The sequence below is a fragment of the Vidua chalybeata genome, chromosome 14 (genome assembly GCF_026979565.1).
Source record: "Vidua chalybeata isolate OUT-0048 chromosome 14, bVidCha1 merged haplotype, whole genome shotgun sequence".
Taxonomy (NCBI): domain Eukaryota; kingdom Metazoa; phylum Chordata; class Aves; order Passeriformes; family Viduidae; genus Vidua; species Vidua chalybeata.
In genome coordinates this window covers 13026592-13053230 of record NC_071543.1, presented here as the reverse complement: position 1 = coordinate 13053230, position 26639 = coordinate 13026592, and the positions used below count along the sequence as shown (strand labels likewise).

The 26639-nt window shown below is 41.7% G+C and overlaps 1 protein-coding gene across 1 annotated transcript; it reads right to left on the bottom strand.

Moving 5' to 3' along the window:
* Positions 1-1872: 1872 nt before the first annotated feature.
* On the bottom strand, positions 1873-18583 carry HPRT1 (hypoxanthine phosphoribosyltransferase 1). Its single transcript, XM_053956187.1, has 9 exons — positions 18441-18583; positions 16343-16449; positions 14693-14876; positions 10563-10628; positions 9909-9926; positions 7661-7743; positions 5277-5323; positions 3373-3449; positions 1873-2760 (listed from the first exon to the last, which is right to left on the bottom strand). The coding sequence occupies exons 1-9, from the start codon at positions 18465-18467 to the stop codon at positions 2713-2715; spliced, it is 657 nt and encodes a 218-aa protein (XP_053812162.1). The 5' UTR covers positions 18468-18583; the 3' UTR covers positions 1873-2712.
* Between the last annotated feature and the right edge of the window lie 8056 nt (positions 18584-26639).

Sequence of the window (26639 nt, the reverse complement as noted above, 5' to 3'; positions counted from 1 at the left end):
AATCAGTCAGGATATACAATTACAAGGCAGCTCAAAGATCCTTATTTAACTCAATTTTCAAAACCAGGATTGCCAAAAAAAAAAGCCCCAAGCGAAGTGCCAGCTCAGTTCACAGAGACTTTTCATCACATTTCTGTCTCAGCTACCAAAATGTACAGAAATGCCAGATGTCACAGGGAGAGACAGTGTAGCAAAGCCTATAAATATTCGAAATTATTTTTCCAGCATACATTTGTGATTCATAAAATGTGGAACTATAATGAATTTCAAATGGCACATAAATGTTCAAATACAAGATACTCCTCTGTGCTTTCATAATGCTTTAACAATATATGTCTGGGTCGTATAAAGCTGGTGTTTAACTTGCAAACATGTGACTAAACCCCCAGTCTTTCAACCAAAATTACCAAACAAAAAGTAACAATTGCAGTTTCAACGTTTTTCAAGTGAGGATTTATCTTCCTGTTGTGCACACACAGCTGCTGTGAAAGGCTGCAGTAGCTAGAACTATTCCAGCAAGGGCATCTAAACAATTTTCAGACCAACAAAAGCTTTGGAATCTCTCTGTAGTGATGAACTTGATCTGACAAGCACCTATGTGAAGTGAAAAATCCTCTGTGTCTGTTCCACAGCACCTGAAATGTGGGAATATTCAGTGAGATTTTAAGTATAGACCTTTTCCATCCGACACAGGTGGTGTGGCAGAAGGCAGACCTGTGCTGCTGCAGCATCACTCCTGGGGCCAGTGTGGCTCAACAGCATCTTCCCAAACCTCTCCTGTGACCACACAGTCCATGTAATTCCAACCCCTGCTCCCAACAGACCAGGAATTCCCCGCTCCAGCTACAGTTTGAAAGATAAACCCCTTGTTATGACTAACTCAACCCCTCCTCTCTTTCCCAAATCACATCGTGTGAGTAATTGTCTTAACCATGACTGGAAAACCTTTCAGGAGACTGAGTATTTCCTCTCCTTGGAGATGCACTGCATATTTTTGCAACAAGTCACGGATTCTTGAACAGGCAGATACACAAAGGTGATTTAGGACAAATCCAGAAATACAATCAGACTTTGTAGTGCATTGGAACAAAAGCTCTTTGAAAGAATAACCTACAGTATAATTTTGATCAGCGTTCTAATATTTGTTAAAGAGAATTCTGATTTACAAATAGATCTCCCAGAAATGTGGTCATTTGATGTGAATTACATTGTGTGAATTCATATTTTAGGTCTGCTATTAACATCATTACTATTAGGTCAGCTGTAACTGAGCAGGCCATGGATGGGCAGTTGTGTGCAGTTCTTGGAAAAGTACAGACACAGAGAAAAATCTTTCAAAACAGAGTATTTCAAAAACTCCATTGTGTATTAGGCACTGAGCAGCATTAAATCTGAGGATGTGGTGGGAGAATCCACATGCAGAAGTACAAGAAGCAAAAAGCACAGCGCAAACACAGGTGTGAGCTGGGCTGCCGTGGTCAGAACTGGACTCCACACGCACAGAAGTGCTCATGAAACAAACCAAAATGATTACCTACAAAATGGTTGTGGTTTTTTGTGCTTTTTTCCCCACATGGGTATGTTTAATGGACATAGAACCTCCACTCTTCATTTTTGCCAAGACAGAACAAAAAACTTCAACTGTTGTCTCTGGAATCTGGTTTGGTTGGAGAATATGGAATTGTTTCAGTATCTTCCCACAGCACTTTTATAATCTCTTTCTTAGACAGGATTACATTAACCAAAAGCTCTACACAGGTAACAAATGGAGAGTCTGCCTTCACTGTCACAAGCACTTATGAAAAATATTATTGAGAACAAAATTTCAAGAGCACTTTAATATACAGAATGAATGGGATAGATGTGTGGGGCTTATTTTAAAGAGACAGCCTTTATTTAAAGTACTTTGCTTTGTAGATCTTATAAAGTAAACATTACAATAATTCTTTTTTTTCCCCACAAATATATTAAAACAGTTTAAATTTAAAAGGCAATTCAACAAACTGATGGATATTTTTAAAGAAAAAAAAAATCTAACAGAAATAGGCAGCTCAACTAAAACTAGATTTTAAACATTCTGTTTTGTCATTCCATCTGTAAAAAAAAAGAAAAGAGAAAAACCACACTTTTCACCCAGACTTCCTTTACAGCAATAAGGCAACTCCAGGAGATTTGGATGAGCCCCTTGGAGATTACAGATACTGTAACTGGCTGCTCCTCATGCTTTATTACCACCCAAAGGTGCAACTATCCATTAATCACAATCACATCTGTGCATTAAAATATAAAACTTAAATTACAGATTTAAAAAATATTACTAATAGACTTCCCTATCATAAAATGCTTTACATTTACAGTACTTGAACTATTTCAGTTCTGGGTTGATGAGGTTTAAGCAATTTACCACTGCAAGAGTTAAGACTCTGGAGCTCACAAACAGCACAACCCAACCAGGGGCAGCAGCGACAGTCGGTAGAGTCATAGTGCAAATCAAAATAAGGAGTGCAGAACTGCACTAAGTGTTTACATTTCTAAAATATAAATGAACAAGACGAGCTCTTATATTGTACATGCAATAAATTACAATAAGCATATGGCAATGGGGCTGGGGCATTCTACAAGTGTAGCTGGTGTACCAGAGCTGAAGCCTGTGAAAGATAGGACTCAGTAAACAAAACATTTCAAAGCTCTGTTGTCACTTGAACTCTGCTTTCATGCTTTGTACTTCTGCTTCCCCGTCTCACTGATCACACAGATATGCTGAAACAAAATAAAATAAAAAGCTCCTGTTAGGAAAGTGACCTCAGAGACCAAGGTTTGACATCAATAACAAGGTTCTGAAAGCAACACAAGTGTGTTGTACACACTTCAGGAGGAAGAATCTTCTGACACAGTTTATGCAGAAAAAAATAGGCCTTTTTTTGGTCCAAAAATCTCCACATTGCTTTTTTTCTCCTCTCCTAATTGTCCCACCCACTGTCAGCTGGGTCTGGTGAGACCCAGATGAAGAGTTAATGATAAAAATAATAAAATGTGAGCTCTTCTTAACTTCTTCCCAGGTCTCTCTTCTTTTACTCTGACGTAACTAAGCAAATGCACTTATCTGTTGCAGACACCTGGTGTGACAAGAAACTTCACACAAACTTCACATTATTTCAAAGCTGACAGTTGTGCAGCCTCCACTCTGCATGCAGCAAAATAATCTTTTTTTTTTTATCAGAGCTCCCTGCTGCCCTGCTGCTCTCAGGCTTGTTCTCATCACTGGAACATGAGGCATGACTTACAGAGCAGGGAGAATGATGTAAGGAGATTTCCCTTCCTTCCTCCTACCCAGTTTTAAATGGAGAAAAACATACGGGAAAAATTACTTACGTTCAAATCTCTGAAGTATTCATTGTAATCTAGGGCGTATCCCACAACAAATTTGTCTGGCACTTCAAATCCAACAACTGAAAAAGACCATAAGTCACCAGAGTGTTAGAAAAAGAACTTCCTAGAGTTCACTAGATCTTTTTACAGAGACAATATGGAATTTTATAGATATAGATTGTAACTCATTTTATTTCTTCCACTCTAGTACCCTCAGATTAATATTTCAGCTATTTTACAATTTTCACTTATGTCGCTGATTTATCAACTAAAGGAAATTAAATAGATGTATTTATTGGTTCCCACACAGCTGCCTGGTGCTTGTCTGCAAGAAATGAATGGAAGCTCTTAAATTACCTGACAGGATATTTTTACAAGAATGTAAAATTCCTTGAAAATGTCCTCTGACTTTGCAAATACGTGCAGAAGTGCCAATCCTTCCTGGCACTTCCTAGATGCCTGACATGCCAGTGCAGCAGCAGTGGACTCATGAGCACAAGTCCCACCCACACCACTGGACCTGCACTCCAGACAGGGCTGCAGGAAGGGTCATTTGCAGATTTCAGAAATAGGTGTGGGTTGGCTGCTTTGGGTTTGCTTTTGGCTTCGATTTGTAGGTGTTTTTTGTGTTCGGTTGTGATTTTTATCTCCCAAAAAGTCTGCCTAAAAAGAGGACATCAGCCATTCCAGATTGTCTGAACAGCTCTAGCAGGACACTTTGTCAGGCAGGACTAGTCCACCCTGTCTACATACACTATAAAATGACCAAAAAAAAATTAAATTATCTAAAATATAAAATTTCCAAAGGGCTTTCCCCCCTCGTGCTAAAATGAAAGACTCCTGAGCAGGAAAGCTGTGTCTTTTCTCTCCCTGGCTACAATGAGAAAAACGGGGAGATAAACTGTGCAATTAAAATAAAAGGCTGTGGGCACTTTTGGAAAAACTAAGGTGATGATTAGCATTTACTGGGCCTCACAAAACAGGGATAAAATGGAGGCCCAGCCATTGCTGCCTTGTTGTCTCCTTCAGAGCTCACATGTCCTGCTCTGGCAGGTTGTCTCTGGGGACAGATGGCAAAACAAGTCATCTGCTGCAAGATGCTCCAAAAGCACCATTAGCCCAGCTAAGCCTGTAATGAGATCCCAGGAATGAGGGTTGTCCTTGAATGAGGGGAACACCTCAATGAAGCCTCGAGGTATGGAAAAGCTTCACTTACAGAGCACTGTACAACCTTGGAAAGGAGGAGGAAGAGGATGTGATTCTGCTGCTCAATTCTCTTCACTTCCATAATGAATGGAACAGGAATTTAGCCTCTGGAACATGGTTAAAGCACACAGCTCTGCCCAAGGCAGGAGGAGCTGTCACTCCCACCACTGCCTGCTGTGAATGCTGTTCCTTCACTAATAGTCTTGGGACAGACATGAGAGAACAAGAAGGGAGTAATTCAGATGCCCAGACAAAACCAGTGCCAATTTAGACATTTTAACACTGTAAACCTTTATCAGACCTGCTACCCCATGTGGTCCTCCCACATTCTTGGGGACAGTCAAATGGCAGGAGGTAGCTAGGCCAGGGTACACAAATCACTCCCAAAAGTGTCAAAGGTGAATCCAGCAGATTCCACTGACTGAAGCATTTGACTACATGCAAGTTGAGAGAATTTGTACATGACAAAGGTGTAACCTAGACCAAAATATCAAAGTTTGATTTTCAATATAATAAAAAGTTGCAAATGTTACAAATCCTGATTAACTGTCTCAAAATATATTTCAAATATTTAAATTATCTAAATAAGAGCAAACTTTATCAAGAATAATTGGTGAAAACCTGTTTGGAACATCCTTGGACTTTGAGCAAAAGGTACACAATATGCAAACATACTTTTAATAATGTCAAAAGTCACTTACAGTCCGGCCGGTATCCCACACTTCGAGGAGTTCTTTTCACCAACAAACTGTCAAATAAAATTAATGTACAACTGAAACATGGAAAACCATTACTTTACTGGCAGGTACAAAAGATCATAATGACAAAATCAAAACTTCCTAGAATCATGAATGGTTCACAGCCTAAAGGCTGACTAGCAGGTCTGCAAGGAAAAGGCTGGGAGACACTGCTCTGGATGGATTTTCACTGTGAAAAGTCACTTAGTGAGACTTTATGTATATTAGAACTTCAGGTGCAATTTACCTTGTAGGTAAAGAGGCAACAGTCTGGGATGTAGCCCAAGAAAAAAAGCCCAACCAAAGCCTAAGTTTTATGAAGGAAAGGTTTAGCTGCTTGAATGTGACCTCAATTGCAGTTGCACAACTTGTCCTTAACTGCTTTTCTCTGGAAGTACTAATTACCCCCATAAAGAAAATGTAATTGATTCTGATAATCAGCATTAATGGTCAGAAGGGTAAAAAGCAAGGAGATACAGAGCTGGGGGTACTGTGGCAGAGAGAAATGCCCTGCTAACTTAGTTTGATTTGCTCACTGTTCAGCAGAGCACTTCTACCTCTTACAAGACAATCCCATAGGCCTGGGATTTGTCTGTCTGAGGAACAGAAAAGGTGGTTGATGGCTGAATGCAAACAGGACCAGCATAAGTCTGTACACTAAGCACAGACCCCCTTCCCTCCTGGACCACTCCTGAAGACGTGGCTTCATTTGCCACTTTTGATTTTAGTTTCTGAAACTTCTAATTGGAAGACTTAATTTTTGAGAATTGGTGTAGAATTTGATCAAAGAAACCCCAAAATAGTGCTGGCATTAATTCACATCTCCCTACTACAACTACTTAATTGTCTGAAGGAAAATAAATAGAAACCTAAAAAAAAATCCCAAAAACAAACCAAACAAAAAAACTCAAAAACCCCAACCTAATCAACAACCAAAAAATTAACAATGAAGAAAAGATACATAAGAGAGAGAAGACAAGCAACTAAGAATGTAAGACCATCTAGAATGATTATGTTTCCCTAGTCAGGTCTTTCCCTGGGCAGATCCAAATTACTGCAACAGGTTTAAAATACAGGAAATTGGTAATTATATTATATTATATTATATTATATATATATTATATTATATTATATTATATTATATATATTACATTACAGTATATTACATTACATTATATATTATACTATACTGTATTATATTAATTATATTTTTACACTGTAGTGTTACAACACTTTTCAGTGACACATATTTAAAAACTGGCCAGGGAGAAATCCACAATGGCCTCACCTTCAGCAGGTCACCTCCACATTACCAGCAAGAAGAGCTGTTCTGGTAAGTCTAACAACTGCTTTGACATTGTTATGGCAACACAAGTGATTAGATATTACACCCAGCTCTGCTTTATCTCTAATCCCCAGCAATCATTATGCTTTTATTAAAAAATACACAAGCACAGTGTAGCAACGCAACAGATGCAATTTAAAAAGAAGTAGGAGGAATGTTGATATTTGTTAATAATACAATATCATCCTCAATATTTCTTGTTGGTTTCAAGTTATTTAATTATGAAATGTTTTGAAACAAATTGATTAAAGGTGTAACTAAGAAAAGCCTGGAAGAGCATATGGCTGGGTGACTCTCAGAGAATGACCTCTAAAGCTCAGCTGTACTATGCACATTACACACTCACTCATTGTAGTGTGCAAACTAATTAAATTCCACAATTAAAGAAGGAAAAATAAAAAAAATATCTCCATTGCACAGATACACCACTGCAGTATAGTGAAGTTGCAGACAGTGGCAGCAGAAACAAATATCTTTGGAGAGACACTACATACAGCTAAGTGACAACTACTAATTATTCTTATCCCCCCTTTTAATTAAAGTCTACATTTAAGAACCAAATTTGTGCTGAAAATACCTCTATTAACTTGAGAGGGTATTTATTTTAAGACCAAAATATTTCAATTCTTATAGATACTTCTAAACTAGGGCTTCAGTGGTAAAAGCCCACAAACCTTACCATAATATGATAGGCAAGAGGTGCTCCAGGCATGCACAAGTTATTCCCTTCTGAAGTACAGGAACTCTTCCAGCAGTAAGACTGGAAAGAACAGTATTTCCAATTTCCTTAACATATATATGTGCTTACAGTATGCAAAAGTGCTTTAGGAGTTTAAACAAGTAGTGACTCCAACAGATCACACCACATATGACTCCTGCAGAAATGTTCCCTCCTGTGTCTCTTCCATGGAAATGTGTTCTATGTTTGTTTTTACTTGTTGGTTTGGTTTTTTTTTAACCTTCTTAAGGTGAAAACCAGCACAAATAATCATCAAACATTTACCTGGCTACTTTCACCATCTTTGGATTGTACTGTTTAAGGAGAGACAGCAATGTTTTCATTGTTTTACCAGTATCAATTATATCCTGAAAATAAAAACACTCATGTAAGACAGAATATTAACCATGTCAGAGTAGCACTTTCAAGTTTCTACCACCAAAATTGCTCATCCACAGCAGCATAAAAATGGTGAACTAAAGCCTGTAAAAATGCTCACAACCAAATCCAGGTGGCACAAAACCCAGTGCTGGGTAAAGTGATCACACACATTAACAAGAGTGCTTAATTGTTGTGGATAACCATGGCTTTGGAAGCAGTTGCTGAACAAGCAGTTACTGCAATGACCTGCTTGGCTCCTGTTGGGTATTTTATGGCTTGTGCTCCTTGCAGCAATAAGATAATGTTTAATTTGAGTATGATAAGAGTAATGTTAGTCTTGCTGTTGAGCTCAGTTACAGAGTATTCTACATGAAGAAAAGCAAGGGAAAACAGGCAGAACAACCCACTACTGCAGTTAAAGGAAAAGGAGTACAATCTACTTTACAGAGCCAAGAAATACCTGAAGAAATTGCACAGGGAAGTCTGAGTGCAGTTCCCATTCACTGCACATATAAACAGAAAATAAAAAGAGAATATATGGCTTGAAACTGAAGCATCAGAAATGGCCTCCTCATTTGGACTAAACAATCACACCATCTTTAAGAGGGATAGTCCTTGCCCTGGTCTAAAATCAAATCTATTTGAAGTGAAGGAGGCAGACAGCAAAGAAGCAGCAATATCCTGGTTTCAGCTGATTTTGCCATGACTCCTAATTAAAACAAAAATCAAACAACAAACTCAACAGAGCACCTGTCAGAATTACCATTAACACTCAATGCTTTTAATCATTAAACTCCAGAGAAGTTGAAGATGTACAGGTATATAGATAAGAATCAAAGCTGGTAAATCAACATGCTCTAGGAGAAAAACAAAACCTATTACTGATTTTCTGTTGTGTGATGAGCTGTTTATTGGAGATGAATTTCAATTTTGTACAGAACTTTTTGGACATTAAATGGATGCAGTAAAGCCTAGCACTCAAGACATTAAATTTACAATACATGTGCAATTTATCATTTGACAGTTAAAATGGTGATCAGCAAGTGTTCATATCTGACTGTGTAAGACGAGTCAATGGACAGATGATTCACTAAATAAATAAGAAACGAACCTAATCTGGGGATTACATTCATCTGAAATGGAGCAGATACATAATTAAACACATCTGTCTATCTCAAGCAAAATACACTTCAAAGGACACCACTGATCACACAATGACTGCTGTGTACATACTATTCTGGTAGGAGTTTTGGAACTGCATGTGCTTCCTGTGGAATAATATAACCCTCTCAAATTAGGAAAATAATACATAGAAACACATTTTATGGGAGGAAACATCCTTTCCTTTGGCTGATGCATCAGTTGCCATAGTTGTTTCTTTGCTTACAAACATGCCATTTCCATATTTGGGGCCGTAAGACATTATTAGATTGCACATCTGCTTTTCCTGTCTACTGCTGCTGCTTCCCCATCCTGAAATTGCCAATTGTACTCAAGGAAAGTGACATTGGCTGCACATTAGCAATGGTGTTCATTAAGACAGAGGGATGAAAGCAAGAACTAAGCAACAGCACCTACCAGGCAATCAAACTGAGCTGTACTGAACCTGGTATCACCCAGAGAACCATGACAGACAGAGAAATGGGAATTCAGCAATTGCAAAATGCCAATTAAGAATTAGCATTCTCTGTGTCACTATCCTCTAAATAAACTTCACACAGGGACACTGGACTTAGATCTGTTTTTCACATATTTTAGGATACTCACACCAGGAATTTCTACCTCTGCAGTTTAGTTTCCTAACTTGCAGGGATGAACCCAGAACAATAGCACGCTTAGTATCACTTTTTTTTCAGGCTACTTTTTCAAAAAAAAAAAAAAAAAAGGGAAAAAATTAGACATTTTAGAATTGACAAAATCTCAGAAAACTGAAAGAATATACAAACCATTTTAGATGGATGTTTTCCTGGTTAAATATAGCAATTGATTGCAATTTGAGAATTCAAAACACAGCTTAACTCAAATTCAGAGACCACTTGCAAAATTCAGGCTTGAAATCAGAAACTGTAGGTTTTCTGGCTTAGGAACAGCTTCTATTAGAACTCTTTTACCTGTCACACATTAGAGCTTCCAAGTGAAACACAGTACTTACTTCTACGATCAAAACATTCTGGTAGGAAGAAAAAGAAAAACAAATCCATTAGTATCTAGACAACATACAATTTCTTATTAATCTTCATAACTCATTTTCAGTGCACTTAAATATTTGCATCTCCATTTATGGATGTTTACATGTGTAACAGCAACTGCTTTGTAGTTTAACGATTCTGATGCTCTAATAACAATTAGCTGAGATCCTTCTCAACAGCTCATGTTAAGTACAGTCTTTGAATTATTCAGACTTTGAAAATTCTAGACATATGTAAAAGAGATCAAAACAGAGTCTATACAATTCCTATTCTTCTAGAGAAGGGTGTCCTACTGCAGAGACGTACAATTCTGTCATATCTACATCCTTTACATTGACACACCTCTTAAAAATCACCTGTGTGTGAGAAGGGGAAAGTGATGTGTCCTGACAGAGCAGGAGCAGTGGTGCTTTAACCCCTGACATCTGGCTCAATGATTTCCATAAAATCACTGGAGAAAAGCAGATTCCTAATTTACATTCTCCTATTTCCTCCTCTTGTCACTGCCTATCATGAGGATCTGTGCTCCTGACATGGGCTGCACCTTACACATCTCGATAGTATGAATTCCCAGCACTTCTTCAGTGGAACAAACACAGACACACACACAGCTGTACCTTTCCAGTCAAGGTTGAGAGGTCATCTCCCCCAATGACTTTGATATCTCCAGTTGACTGATCATTCTAAGAAAGAGGAGGGTGAACATTTGCATGACAAGAATTAAACTGATTTTCTTCTTGCAGTAAATGTCAAAACTGTGAAGTACACAACTAGTAAATGTTAAAGCTTTCAGAAGCACAGCAACAATAGCATCCCTATGAACAAAGAAATTAAAAGTGTTCAACTTCAAAGATAGTATTTCAGATAAAAGACTGTTTGACAAGAGATTTGCATCAACACGTAATCTGTGACCATTATATACACATATGTATCTAAAAAGCAAGGACTTACTATGCATTCTGTACAGATATAGAAACAGGACAAAAATCACTTCTGGTTTCCAAGCTACAGGATGATATATAGCTGGTAATTTACATTTTAAACTTCATTGCTTTAGAAAGTCTTACTCTGAATAAGAATAGGCAATCATAACAAGAATAGCCAGCAAACAAGGCACTGATTGCTATTTAGAACAATAAGCTACAAAAATAGCCAGAAAAGCTTATGCTTAGTTTATGGCCAGTATTGGTAGCAAATCAAATTAGTTTTTATACAATTGAACAGCAACACAAGTACACCAATACTACACTGCATTTTGCTTCAGTAAATCTAAACTGTGATAAAAACGTAAGTTAAATGTTATGCAGGAAAGTTAAAAACAGCTGCTAGGAGTGCCTCAAATCTTTGCAGTTTATTAATCTCACTCAACTGACTTTAAACCTTGACAGTGTCTCAGAGTTCATATTAGATGTCATATGCAGGTGCTAAGTTCCTAAGCAATGAAAGGGTGAAAAAACAGTTAAAGATTTCTGACATTGGTTATAACCAGATCTCCACTGGCAAGAACTTGGTTTAATCATTAAGCAATGTTTTAATTGTCTTCAGGAGCCTTATTTCTGAGTTCAGTACTGGTAAGACTTCAATGCTTGATGGTTTAACACATAAGAGTTTTACTGTTTAGATCTGTTTTCACTGCCTCCCTGTTGTCACTGCTGGAAAACAATAATGTTTTACAAGACTGTAACTCTGAATCGAGTGACACCAAGATCACCTTTTAAAGTGGCATTTTAAGTTCCTTACAGTATCTGCTGTAAAGTTTGGTTAGCAGAGACCTTTCAGAATTCTGCTGTGACCAGCCTAACCAGAGTTTACCACATACTCCACTGAAAATCCCTATTTTCACCAGTGACAGTGCAATACATCCACTGTCTTTTGGCTGCCCTTCATGACTATACAAGCAACACTTGCTCATTTCCATGCTTAAATGCAGGAGACTGATGAAAAGCCATTCTTCTTGTAATACAAACAGAATAAACTGTTTGTCAAGAATACTGAGAGTCGGATCTGATCACAAACCCTATCTTAATATTCTTAACAGCTTGCCAGATCCTTAAAATTCATCTGTAAGGACTTGAAAAACTGGAGTTACAAGTAAAGTTTAATCACAGCTTGATCATGTCAGTATTCTTAGACAATTATTTTGGGTGCAGTACAGTATGAATTTTGCATTCCAACACAAAAAAAAAAACCCACAAACCCATATGCTTGTAAATATTAAATGATCAGTTTGAAACAAGAATAGAACTTCAATTACATCAATTACAGAACCATTACAAAAGTTCATCTGCTTCATTTATGCGACCAGGATATTTTTAGCATCTTTTATTCAGTCTGTAAAGGCAGGCAGCATGATCCAGTAATCACATCCAGAGACAGTAACAAGAGAGCTGAAAGCTCCACTTTCAACTGTCCATTCCAGTTTGTGACGATTTTCACACCACTGATCACAGATCCCTTCATGTAGCAAAGCACAGATCAAAACTACAGAGCAGATTGAGCACTCTGACACTATTTCTGATGGAAGACCCAGTCAAGCTGTTACATACATGTCCACAATAGGATAATCTTATCCAGTCTATCGAATTATGTAGTCTAAAGGACCTAAATTTGGATATTAATAACCACCTAAGAGAGTCTACAGAAAAGAAATGCTCATGAATAGTGTAGTGGAGGCATCACATAAAAGCAGCTCCTCACTCATCCAGAACAAGAAAACATTCTTTTATAGAACTGGCTGACAAAATCAAAAACCCTCAAGCCAACATCTCAAGGAAAACGTCTGGCTTCAACAGCTTTCTGTCTACATTTCTCTGCTTTTCTCCTCATTCACTTGTTTCTATAAAAACAGAATTTATGGAGAATTGTAATCTCCATAAAACTTACTTTGCTGCTCACTCCCCTATTAATATCAAGGCACTGTAGTTCTGAGGGGGAATAAACAAAAACAACTGTAGTAAAGAAATGAACCAAAACACACCTAGGACACCAGTTAAAAGTCAGCCTTGCTTTTTAGCAGAGACTTTTTTCAGGTGTTTCAATCTATTTCTCCAGTATTTATTTCTGAGTTAGAAAGTATAGAGCATGAAGGGTGTAGTCTTTGTACTGATTCTTTAAACAAGGTAAGTAAGTTATTGGAAGTGTTCCTTAGTGGAGAAAGCAAAAGAGACACAATTTCCACTCCAAGAAAAAACAGGTGGAAGTCATAATTTCCTATTATTTAACCTACTATTCTCTAATAGAGACATTCAGTTTTCTGCAGCTTTTATAGGCAGAATATATGGGCATGTGGGGTCTTTGGAGTGAAGTGGACTTGAGGAGGAGCCTCCCTTTTGGGAGGCACAGCAGAAAAGAGGCTCAAGACTGCGCTCCCTCACTGATTTTAACACAGTGCACAAGCAAAAAGTGCCTTGTGAGATACAACCAAAGGCTGGCAGGAGCCCTTCTGCTCAGCCTGCACTCTCATTAAAGCACATAACTTAATTAGTGCCTTGTGCTCTGCAAACCTGAGCGTGGTCTCCAGGTAACCCCTGGGCAGGCAGCTGTGTGTGTGTGCCTCGGGCAGTCAGGGCTGCTTGTCCTGCAGAAGGACTGGACCAAAGCAGTTCTTGGCTTTGTCATGCAGTTCTTGGCTTTGTCATGACACTTTAATGGACAGCTTGATAGGAATCATGGATTTATCAAGTTCTGCAACAGTCCAGACTAAGTCTGTAAATAATTCCATCTTGGGTTTCACAGTTTAATGAAACAAAGGATGAGAGTGATGTTTTCAATTCAGTTATCTGTATTTTTCTGCTGGAATAGGGAGTGGTCCACAACTGTGACAAGCAACCCTGACTTAAATGCAAAGCTGCTGATAAAGAACAAACAGCATAACATTGTGAAACAATGTATTCAAATACTCTAGCCAAAACAGAGAAAGTCATTATTTCCATCTTATAGACGGTCTTAGGGAAAAAATAATAAATTTATGAAATCCCAAAAACATGAGACTTGGCTGTCAGTAAGCTGGAAATCATACTGTGCTAACAAACACCTGCTTCTTCCCCTGACCTGCACAACATAACCCTTTGCTTCCTTCTGTAAAACCTAAAAGTTACCTCGTGTTACAGCATGTTCTGTTTCCCTACAAAGTTGAATACTTGTGTTCAGAATCAAAAGAAATTCTTTCCCTAAAAATCTAAACCCAAGGCAGCCTATGCCTTGTCTTGAAAATGTAATGCCATATTCAGAGGCTATTCATCACAAATCTAGGTTTATGTATCTAGTGTTTCCTCAGGGCCAAATAAAACTAATTTTGTTCATTGTTTGGTTCATTAAAACAAAAATGAGATAGGGAACCATTTCTGCAGCTTTCAAGTCATCCTGTCCAAAAATGATGTCTGGGCCATATAAAAACTCTCAGAATTAAATTTTTGTAATGATAGTTGCAGAAGAATTCTCTGTACCAGTCTAGAGCCACAGCTTTAGAGATGGGGTAGAGGGCAGAGAGGAAATTGTTGAACAAGTAAAGGACATGTAAAGGGTCTCTCTCCTCAGCTAATGATTCTACTGGGGTGAGGAGATCTCAAGGTCTAAAAGGAAACACATATAATAAGGTAGAGAAAGAGTAAATTGGCTTGTGACTCTTAATTCCCTTAATTATTTGTTTAATATTAGCATATTAGGGCAGTAACAATATTAAACCACCTCTGTTAATAATTTGTAGTGAACTTAGCTAAAAATTGCACAGTACTGCATAGATACTTACACAATAACTCTTCAACCTAATGAAGTCGACTGTCATGGGGATTGATTTGTCACTGTTTCTGTTCAGGGCTTTGATGTAGTCTAATAAATCAGCAAAAAATTTATAGCCACCCTTGAGTACACAGAGTGCCACAATGTGGTGTCCTCCCATGCCCTTCATAATTTCTCGTGCCAGTCTCTCCGTCCTAAACAAAACCAAGGAAGAGTGAGCTATCATAACATTTCACTTGTCCATCACAGCAGCAGCGTTTGATACTCCTAGCAGCAGCAAACACACAGAGCAAACTTGGAAACACATTTTGTTTGGACACATTTGCCCACCACTTCGGTCACTTTTACACCTCATTGGTCAACAAAGTTTTGCTTTTCAAGGTTAATCCTACAGCAGCGCTGCCAAATGCGCTTGTTTTCCTACGTCACAGGCAGCCAAAGCAAACCTTAACACCCTGAAATTGTTTCCCTGTCAGATAAGAGACATGAAAGTGTCTTTTCTCCTTCCAAAGACAGGTTCAGCTTCCATTCAAAGGGCAATGTAAGCTAACACAACCCCAAAGGCAGTAGCTCTCACCAGCTGATGAGCAAGAAAACTCTCAAATTATAAACTGAAGAGTTTATGTTAATTTGGCAAATCAGAATGCCAGAATTTTGTCCTGAAAGCAGAATACAATACCAGCAAGGCAGAGCAAGAGAACGCTGCACTGTTTTTCTGCAATAATTGTTTCTAAATTTATTTTGCCATTTATTTTAGAAAGCATGGTCTGCATTTATTGGGTGCCAGCTGACAGCAGGTTTCTCACAGAAAGCCAACCATTATAAACGTTACATCAATTCCTTAATGACGTGTACTTTGTCCAATTTTTTCCTCTATATGGACTTCCAGTGCAAAGTTTTAATATTTAAAAAGAAAAAATGTTAATAGGGATTTTCATTGTATCTAGTCGAACAGAACCATGCAAAATCTAAATGCATTCCTAGTCACAAGATTCCGCTGGAAGACCCATCCAGCACCACTCATAAAAGGCTTAAATTCACTGAATTTGTTGTTCATTCTCACAAAGAAAATTAGCAACTTTCAACCACAAAGTAAAACAAAAATGTCTTGTAGGCTTATGAACACATTTCTGATCATACACGATAAAACTTGCACAGCACATCACATCACAGATTTTAGCAACCACAGAAGTGACAGATTGATATTTGCAGAGAATACTGCCTTTCTTGGAAGGCAGGAGAAAGTTGGATGTTATTTATCTACCACATCAACATGAGAGAGTCTAAAATGACGTGATTAATAGTTTACTTTTATTAATATCTTATGGAAATTCAAGAGCCTATATTTTCAGACTGAACTGACACAACAAAACATCTTCTAGTTAGATTTTAAGAAGGTAAAACATAAAAGAAACACTGGAAAGAAAGTCCTAAGTTGCTATATACTACAAAATTTTGCTTGAGAATTATGACCAATTTTCAAAGAATAGCATGACTGCAAATGTACAAACTCTCAGAAGCAAAAAAAAGAGATTAATTGTGCATTCGAGTCTCTAATTAAATGTAATCTATTTAGACAGTCTCCAAGCAGCAAAATTATCACTGGAAGATGTCTATTCCACTTTCTTGCAATCAGTGTACTGTCTGAAGTCAAACAAACCTGTCCATGATGAGCCCATGAGGAATATAGACCTTTTCCAAATCATCCGCATAATGTTTAGGTATGCAGAACAAATCCAGGTCATAACCTTGTTCATCATCGCCAATCTGAAAAGGAAATAAAGTGAGATTTCTATGAAGCTTTATAGAAAGTCTGTGCTGAGAAACTTCAAGTCCTTTGCTTTATTCTGTAAAAACTATCAAACCTACAGTGCTCATCAGAACCACCTCACTTTCCCCCTCTCTAAAAACATCAGTCACACTGAACACAGAGTAAAGTGTAATCTAAGAGTTCACAAGAGTTACTTGAAATATCATGAGTTGTTATGCAATGCAGCGTGTGAAAGAAAGTCCTACAACATTCTCCTCCAACGGAGAGCAGGAAATTGAAGTTACTACACCTCAGTGAAACTCTATATTCCATTACAAAAATAATCAAGCTTTTTAACCTTTTAATAAGCTTTTAATAACCTTTCTTAAGCTTTTAATAATCAAGCTTTGATTTTCCTAGTGTAATGCAAAACCTGCATCTGCAATTAAGCAAGCAGAGGTTCTGACATGGACACCTTCCAAATCTCCACAACACTCGATCACAACAAAACACACGAGCCAGTTTGCAGGACAAGGCAAGAGAGCTACGTGAGCATGACAGGTTATGCTGCTGGGAAGCAACTCTGCTCCAACCACCATTTCCAAAATGGAGAGGTTCAAGATTATTCAGAATCTGAAATTAAAGCTTTCAGCAACCTGTTCCACATGGGCAAACTCCCTGTACAAAACAGCCTGCAACACTGGCAAGCATATATTAATTAGGACAAGGGATTAGCAAACATACATAATGATACTGAACACTGCTGAGGTTCAGGGCACACTGTTACATCAAACAGAGCCTTCCTTGAACCCTAACCCTGCTGCAGCTTGAAAATTATCTGGTTTTCAATTACTTCCCTCTCTGGTTATGTAGCTGAACATTATCATGTGAAAAAGAATTTCAGAGGGAAGACAGAAGGTTAGTGCTGACAGTTCAGCAGGGCAGGCATTTTAAGTATCCACTTTGGCTACTAGAACCCTTGCAGGACTCAAATCCTATTTTAGTGCCTGTGGAAACACTTACCTGGCCAGTGGTCTGACAACTGTTTACACAGGGGTTTTGTTGATTAATCTTTAATGAGTATTTAATCTGGGGAATTTCATTATTATTTCACCCTCCCATCCAAAACTGACCCTGTGTGAGCTACACACACAGAGCTCGACCTCATGGTCCCTGCAGTCCACAGGGACTTCTTTTTAACACATTTTAAGAAATAAGGCAGGTCCTTCCCAAAACTCATGGGGTTTTTCGTTGGTCAGACCCATCGTTATATCCAGAGTGTCTACTAAACCTTCCGTTCTGCATCTGGCAGGGAATGGACCCTTCCTTACAGGTTTTATAGGTTTTTTATGGACTGCAGGGATTTACTGTCGCAACCTCGCGGCCGTCACAGCTCTCGGCCATCAGACACCGCACGCACTTCATCAGCACTGGCACTTGCTTTAAAACGATAAATAAAAATGAGCAATAAGAGCCTTAGCAGATGCGGCAATTACACAGAAATATCAAGGATGCTGCTCCTGCAGAACCAGACCCAGCTGACACACGTGGGGCTCTCCCGGCCAGAGCCTCCCGCACGCCGGGAACAGCAACAGGAATAGGAAGTTGTGCCGCGCTGGGGGAAGTTCTTCCACCTTCGCTCCGGAGGCGCCAACGCCGGCTTTGCCCGCCGCCCTCGGGCTCCGGATCCCCTCGCATCCCACCCCGAGGGACCCGCTGCCGCTCCGGGAAGGGACGCGCCCGGCCGGGGGCAGGGAGGGCAGGGACGGACACCCCGGGCCCGGCGCCGGGAGGCCGGGGCTGCCCTCAAGGTGACTCCGCGGGGCGGCGGCTCCCCGCGCCGAAGGACGCGATGCGACACGACACGACACGCCACGCCACGCCACACGATACGCCACGCCACCCCTCGCGTTCCCTCACAGATCACCGTATTCCGGGCGGCAGGCGGGGGACAGCGGCCCCGGCGCCCAGCATCCCCCGTCCCGCGAGCGGCAGCCCCCGCACTCACCACGATGCAGGGGCTGGGGGTCGCCATGGAGCGCGGCCCGGCCGGCGGCGGCTGCGGGCGGCTCGGAGCGGCGGGAGCGGGCGCTGGGAGCGACAGGAGCGGCGGTGGCAGCGGGCGCTGGGAGCTGGAGGCGCCGCGCCCGCTGCGGCCCCGGCGCCGCCTCCGCGCCCTCCGCGCTCCCCGCCCTCAACATGGCCGCTGTGAGCGCGCCGTGCAGCGGCCTCGGCAGCAGTCGGAGGGACGGGGGAGAGGGGGCACATCACCGGCGGTGTTCCCTCGGCGGGGCTGTCCCCATCCCAGCAGGGTGCAGGTGTCCCCGCGCTGTCCCACGTCATTTCTTGGCGTGAGAGTTGAGCCTCCCCTCCCACAGCCCGCTATGCGTTCCCCGTCCCCTCAGGATGACACGGGAAGGTGACAGTGCTGTGTCCAGTTCTGGGCCCCTCAGCTCGGGAAGGGCACTGAGGTGCTGGACCGGGTCCAGAGAAGGGCAACAGAACTGGGTGAAGCACCTGGAGCACAAGGGTGATGAGAGCTCTCGAGGGAGCTGGGGGTGTTTGGCCTGGAGAAAAGGACGCTTAGGGAGGACCTTACTGCTCTGTACAGCTCCCCCACAGGAGGCTGAAGCCAGCTGGGGGTCGGGCTCTTCTCCCGGGGAACCAGCGACAGGATAAGGGGATAAGATCTTAACTGTGCCAGGGGAAGTTTAGGTTGGACATTAGAAAGAATTTCTTCACGGAAAGGGTGATTAGGCATTGGAACGGGCTGCCCAGGGAGGTGGTGGAGTCACCGTTCCTGGAGGTGTTTAAGGAAAGACTGAACGTGGCACTCGGTGCCCTTATCTGGTTGGCAAAGTGGTGTTGGGCCATCGGTTGGACTCGATGATCTCGGAGGTTTTTTCCAACCTGGTTGATTCTGTGCTTCTGTGACTCCTGATGTCCGGGGGAACGGGGTGGGTAACTGCTGGCATTCCAGAACCAGGCACAGGGATGCACCTCCATCAGGTGTTCACGTCCACGGAGGGGCTCCACAGACAGAGGTAAAATAATAAAAAAGCATGGATAGTTCCAGTGGTCTCAAATGAGAGAAAGAAAAACAAGTGCCAACTTTTCATGTAGGAAAATTGTCCTTAGTGGACAATAAGGACAATTAAGGACAATACATCAGTGCAAATGGAAATTAATTATTTCTTATATTATGCAGCAGCTAAAGACTTTCCCCCTCTTTCTCTAAGGGGTGGAAACCAGGTTTTATTTTATGGTGTCAAGAAAAGGATAATGAATCTTAAAAATAACTTTACTCATAAAGAACTGTAGCAATCACCCTCTGATATGCATCTAGGATTATTACTGTTGGCTCAGAAAACACAATGAAATCAAATTATGTGTTCCTTTGTATGAAACAACCAATTTAAGCAAATTTTAACTAAGCAAATGGGCACGATCCCTCGTGAGTGCTGTATTGTTACAGTCTGGGTGGGTTAACTGCAGTGGGTGGAAGGAGCCTTTATCGAGTTGCCTGGAGCAGCAGAATGAAACATGCCCTGCAGCTAAGGGATATCAGGAACATGTCATAGCTGGACTGTTTCCAGAAGGCCAGGAAGAACAGCTGCCCTGTCAAGTTCAGGGAGAGCCTGACATCAGTGGGCAGTGTCTATGGAGAGACTCTGCAACCTTAGAAGAATTGCAGGATCTGATTGTATTTTAGTTTCTGAAGACGTTTCTCATTAACGACTAATATCAATGTGTGCCAATAAAAGTAGCATCCAACAGCACCTTTCTGATGGCATGCAGGAGTTGTTGGCTTGACTTCCATGTGGTTTCTCCCCACCAAACAAAACCACTAGTCCTGTTTCGCCCTTCTGGATGAGCAATTTCTTTGTTCCTCCTGCCAAACAGTGCATTCCTGGATCCAAAGCATTTCTGATCCCACTGGCACCCCATTATGGAGGGAAAAACAGATTTACAAAAGCAAAGGTATTTGCTGATATTACAGGAAGTCGGTTAGCTGAGATCAGCACCAGATTTAGAAGATGACCAGTTTTTGCTCTTGCTGGTTATGAAGCCACTGAGGCTTGCAGAGCAGGGTGAGGGAGGGGGTTCAGAGGTAACTGGGAGCTGCACATTTTCTATCTAGATGATGCATAAGGTCGGAAAGCCAAAGTTTTGATTTCTCTGGTATGCACAGCTTTTTACAAGGCAAAATAATGTAATAAATGTTTTGTCTCTGAATAGACTCCTAATTTCATAATTATTTTGTCCTCTGTTGCCAGCCAGGTATATCTCAGTGCTCAGGCCCAGTGAACCATGGCCTGTGTGAGCACCAGTTGTAAATATTTTTATTAATAGACTTTTAAAAACATTTCTTACTGACCACATGTCCCCAGTGGTGGGGTACCTGGAGGTAGCAAGTGAGTATTCATCTTTTGGAAGCACCTGAAATGGTGTGCACTGGGTCAGATCTTCAGGTCAGTGCCCATTCACCAATCCCCCGCTCTTCTCCCCATTTTTCCCTCCCAGCTTTGACATTGCTGCTGGGTGACTCACAGGGAATCAGCAGAATTTATCTGCTGGTTTTGTTTCACAAAACAAGTCTCCTAAAAAAGCAAAGAGTACAACCAATTTTCAGCAGATTAACTAGACCAGCAGGACTCCCTTGTGACCAGAAATTTGTCTGTGCAGGCAGAATGGGGGAAAATGAAGAATTCCAGGGATATCAACCCAGTCCTGAGAGGAGCACCATCATTTTTAATCAAGAGGAAAACAAAAAATGCATATCTGATTAAATTAATAGAGATAGAGAATTCGTATTCACTAGAATGTGAATTTAGTGCACAAGCATCCCATCTTCTTCATGGCTGCAAAGAAATCTTTCCACTCTGACTAGCAATTTAAATAGCATATAATTTTTCTAGCCAAATGTTTTGAGTGGGAGAGGAAGCCAGATGTACCAACACATCATTTAAAAAGAGACACACCCTTCCTAAGAAATATGGAGTAGATGTTGTTCATTGCAAAATACCTTTTAAAATCATGTTCTTGTTCTCTGTCTTGTTGATTCCTGCAAAAATTTGTTATCACAGTGATTCTCGGTGGTGACAGTCTCCATGGATTTTGGAAAGTGGTGCCTATCTACTTACTGGTTTCAAGACTGGTATGTCCTGGATGGTGAGAGTTTATCAAGCTTTCTCTCCCTGCCCAGATAATAAGTGACAATTTACTTACCAAAACTAAGATGAGCAAAACATCTGAACAGATGTACTTCTCTGGAGCTGTAGATAACTTCCCTTTTTCACTAAAAAGGTTTTCACAGTGCAGGATGGAGGTTGGGGGAATTACAGACATTTGGTCTTTATTCAGCAGTGCAAGGACCGGTCAGTGGCACAAAAATTACACAAGTAGTACAAAACACTCAGCAGCGGCTGTTCAAAAACGTGAACCATCCCGAGAAACGCAGCCTGGACTGCTGCAGACCGCGGCGCTCTTTGGACTGGTATTTATGGCATTTATCAGCTTTCATTTGCAAACACCCGTTAAGAACTGTCCCGGCAGCCCCGGCTCAGCAGGAGCAGACAGGCGGCGGCTGTGTCACAGCAGAGCGGAGGGGCCGGCGCCTGGCACCGCGCTCACCGCAGCCCTGCCCGGCGGCACGGACCCGGGCCAGCCCGCTGCCGACGGCCAGCTCGCCCGAGGGCCCGCGGAAACTGCAACAGGGATTATTGAAAGTGGCACTAAACAAGCAAAGGCAGATCCGCTCACTGAAGCAGGGCATGGGCTCAGCGCTGCCAGACCTGAAGCATAACCCTGTCCTGTGGGGCTTGTGCCCATAGAGGCACCCGAGACTTTGGTAGCCCAAGCCCCACGCTGTGACTGGGCACACGTGTGGTGAACCTTCCCCCAGCAGCTCTGAGGTCTGGGCTTGCTCCTCTCCCTGCTCTCCAGAGACGCTGTTCCCTGGCGTCCCTGTTCCTGTTCTCACACAGGAGAGCTGTGAGAAGTGGTTTGGATGGAGAGAAAGGCACACCTGAAATCCAGAGACTTGCCCAAAGGACATTGTGTTTGTTTGAACCTGTCCTAACACAAGGGTTGAAGCCTGAGTAATGAAACTACCAGGAAGGTATTTTTCTTTTTTCGTGTTGGAAATGGCTGTTTTCTGAGCTCAGCTTGACTCACTGGATGGTGTGTTCTGATGGAGTTGCTGACTGAGTAAGAAAATAAGAAAGTTCTTAAATACCACCACAGCTCAGCACCAGCTGCAGGGCCACTTTGAGAGCTGCAGCCCCAGCCCTTTGCTGCAGGAGCACCATCCCTGCTGCCACACGACGGGGACACCAGTGTTTATCAGCCACTGTCACGTGGCGCTGCAAGCCCGTGGCCACCGAAAGCCCAGGCTGACCTCCTTCCACTCCTCCCACACCTCCACTGACTGCAGCACAGCCCTTCCCACCCTCAAGGAGTCACCTGAGGTCCCCAGCAATTCCTTGGAGCAGCAAAGCAGAACAAAGAGCAGGGCCATGGAAGTTACAACAATCAGATTCCTTTCTTTGCTCTACAGCAAGGAATAGTGAGAGGTACATTTTCTCCAAGGGAACCTTTTCTGCTCCCCTCATTCAGCAGCACATACATCAACAAGATTCCTGGGTGACCCAAAAGATTCTGTGTGGAACATTTCAGTGTAAACTCTACCAAAATTAATGTGACTGATGGCAGCCACGTTTCCCTGCTGGTTTTCTCAAAATTAAATGGTCTCTGGGAACACAGGATAGGACAAATGTCCAAATTGCGACATACACAGGAGTAAAAGGACTTCTGGGAGATGGGCTGTGCATGGGAAGTGCCCTTGCTCTTAGTCCAGCTTATTTTAGCCAACAACTTAGTTAACACAGCCTCAGTTTTTGCGGCATGAAGCAAGAAACCAAGGGAACCCTGCAGCAGGACTCAGCCTGGGAAATCTGCACTGGAAGCTCATTTGCACACACCTTCCACTGAAGCCTGAGGGAAGGCTGGACTACTCCAAATGCAGGAGGTTGGTGCTGGCAGGTCCTCCCACTAGGGCAGGGCAATTGAGGGAGAGCTGTGGGGTTCTCCCCCTTGCTCAGTTGTTCCAGAGGAGTGAACAGGTTAACCTGCTTCCACCAGGCACCTGAGTGCAGGAGCTGCCTGCAAACTGCAGGAGCATTTCTAAAAAGCTGTAAAACACTTAAGAAGACGTGTCTGTACAACCACACACATCTGAGCCAGGTGTAAGGATTGCTTAAAAAACCCCAAACCCGGAGCCTGTTGACACCAGCAGTGACAAAGGGGCCAACAGGCGTGAGGACAGAAATCTGAGAGCGGGCAGGAGGCAGTGGCAAGGCTGTTTGAGTACCAGGGGAGAAGGAAGAGGAAGAGCAGCACAGAGCACAGCCAGCAGCCTGATCAGGTAACTCGCTGACGAGACAGAAGGGCTGCACACGCCAGGGCTGGCGGATCCAGCTGGCTCTGCCTCAGTGCACACTGAGCATCAGGTGTCAGGGCTCACATGCCAAGGCCCCTGACTCCCATGCAGATCCTGGCAGCCATTCAAGTATCTCAGAAATCTTCTCTGGGCAGATTACAAGGGAAGATGAGACACAAACACCAGGCCAGGAGGGAGCTGCACTTCAGGACTCCCCTTGCCTTTGCAAGTCTTGAGTTGTGTGGTACGAACTGGCAAGATTGTAATTCAGATCCTCAAATAGGAAGTGCTGTTCTAGGAGCAAAACCTGATCTGAATCTGGATTTGTGTTAAGGGTGCAAGACTGCATGAGATGCCTGGCAAGGACAGAGTCCAATAGCTCAATTGAAGAATGCATTTAGAACTCAGTTTATATTTAAAAGGGAAAGTAAATGAATTTTTAGAGTACCAAGCTAAACGACCAGGCAGCAGGAGCTACAATTCTTGCTGTTACCCATCCAGAACCTGCTTGAACCAGTAGAAAACACCTTCAGAAATCTATCCTCAAAAAGTCCCATGAAACAGGGGTGGGAAGGGGGAGAACTGCTCTCAAAGGACTGCCAGACCCCATAGCACTGAGAGAAAACCACCTTTTTTCTGAGACAGAGAAAACAGGACCTCACCTGAACCCTCCCTCCAGACAGCTAGAAAGCCGAAGGTCCCAGAAAAGGAAATAGGCTTGATGCTTTTTAAAGCTGTCTGGCTGCAGACACTGACCCGATTTAGTGAACATGTTTGCAGAACAGAGCACGTGTACCTGTGGCTGCAGAAATGTAAGATATCATAAAGTGCTCAACAGAGGTGACAATAGGACAATTTTGCCCCAAATAACACTTTTTTTTTGCCTAACCTTTGTACTTACCTTTTAACTGAAATCCATTCCTCAAATTGCAAATCTGTGATATCTGATGGGCTAATACAAGTTTTACACAGTGATAGCATCAAGAGTTTTTTAATTTACCAAGGCTTATCAAAGTCTCAGGTTGCTTGGTTTCTTCAGAGCCTGGAAAAGTTTTCCAAAACTCAGTTCCTTGATGGTGTAAATATTGTTTGGCAGCATCAGAAAGGCTTTCCAAGGGGAAGTGAGACAGACTGGAGCTCCTGTCTCTTTGAACCCCAGCCAAATGTATCTTAAATTACAAAGTTGGACTGGTGTGGTCCTGCTCTTGATGAGAGTTTAAAGAGAATGTAAAACACAATGACACTGATCTTCTGTTTAATTGCCACACAAACCAGATAATTGGATACAGAGGATTAAAATAAAAACTGAGTATTTGATGATACAAAGTTGAGAGGGGAAAAAAACAGCTATGCAAAATTACTGTGTTATCAGTGATTCTTGATCATTTTCATAGCTGAAAATGACCCAGAGATTTAATTAGTCTTGGAAAACGTTCTTCCTATAAAATCATGATAAAGGAAACTGTGAATCTTGTTATGTCTAAACAATCAGCAGCTATTGAAAAGAAGGAAGATTGACACTGAAACTGAAACATCAGTCTTCATAGTCAAAATGTACAGAAGAATGTGATGTGATTTATTTTAGGCCAAAATATTGGCATTAATAAGCAGTAAAAACACTGGAAAATATGGCAAACTCAAATAGCTCATAGGCTTCAATGCCTGAATGATTCATTGCTGTTATTCAATCCAATTGCCCAGAGTCCTGTGTTTATTCTTTTTAAAGTAGTCATATTTAAGGAACCAACTTTCCAATTTCATATCACCACAGTGGGATTTAAGGATGTTTAGTTAACAGCTATTTGGAGAATTTTAAAACCTTCTGCTGCCCAGCTACTGCACTTCTCACTCTGCAGGAAAGCACTTTTTGGACACATCACCTGAGCATTTCAGTTTTAGATCAGAGGCCTCCTCACTGCTTTGAACTTTGCAGACTCCAGGGATTGACAGCGCCAGTCTCAACCATGGTTCAGGTTAAAAAAACCTCCTAACCTTAGATCCTGAATAAGCTACCTGCACAGTGGAAGAAGCTGAAATTGAGACAACACAGCAGGGAATAGTAAGATTAAAAGCATCACTAACTGTGCTTAACTTCAGTGACTTTCTGTTTTGGAGAGGTATTTGGGCTTAAAACTCTCAGGCAGCTGCATGGCTGCCTGCCAGAAGGAAGTTCACAGCAAAGCTCTTTGCACAGCATCAACCTATTTTTAGTGTATGGTTTGGGAGGGAGTTTCTTCCTCCCCCTGTCCCAAGCCTCTGAAATGCTCTTCACTGGCAGGCAGAGCCTGATGGGAGTCTTTGCACAGGAATATGGAATTTCTTTTGGCCAGCAGAGTAAAATTGGGTTTTGCATGTGTGCCAAGCAACCTGCACATCTACCCAGAGTATGAAAAGCTGGGCAGCACCAGCCCTGGTTGCTTTCTCCTCAGCCGGAATGTTGTTTTAAGAAAAATAAAAGCAGAGAACCCAGTTTAAACAAAGTAAGATACAATCTCTGGCAAAAATTCAGATAAAGGTTTAAGATTCCTGCCACAGTAATTGGGTAAGAGAGCAGCCACTCCAAACTCTGTATCATCCCAGTGCACATACACACACAATTAAGAAGTGGTTTGTGTGCACTAATCCTACATTCATATGAACTACTGCTGTCACTTTGCTTATTCTTGCACAACAAAATGGACATTTAAGGTGTGGGATGCATTCACTGTGAAAGCTGAAGTACTCCCAAAAATCTGAAATGGAAGCATGGAGAGTGCCTTGCACTGG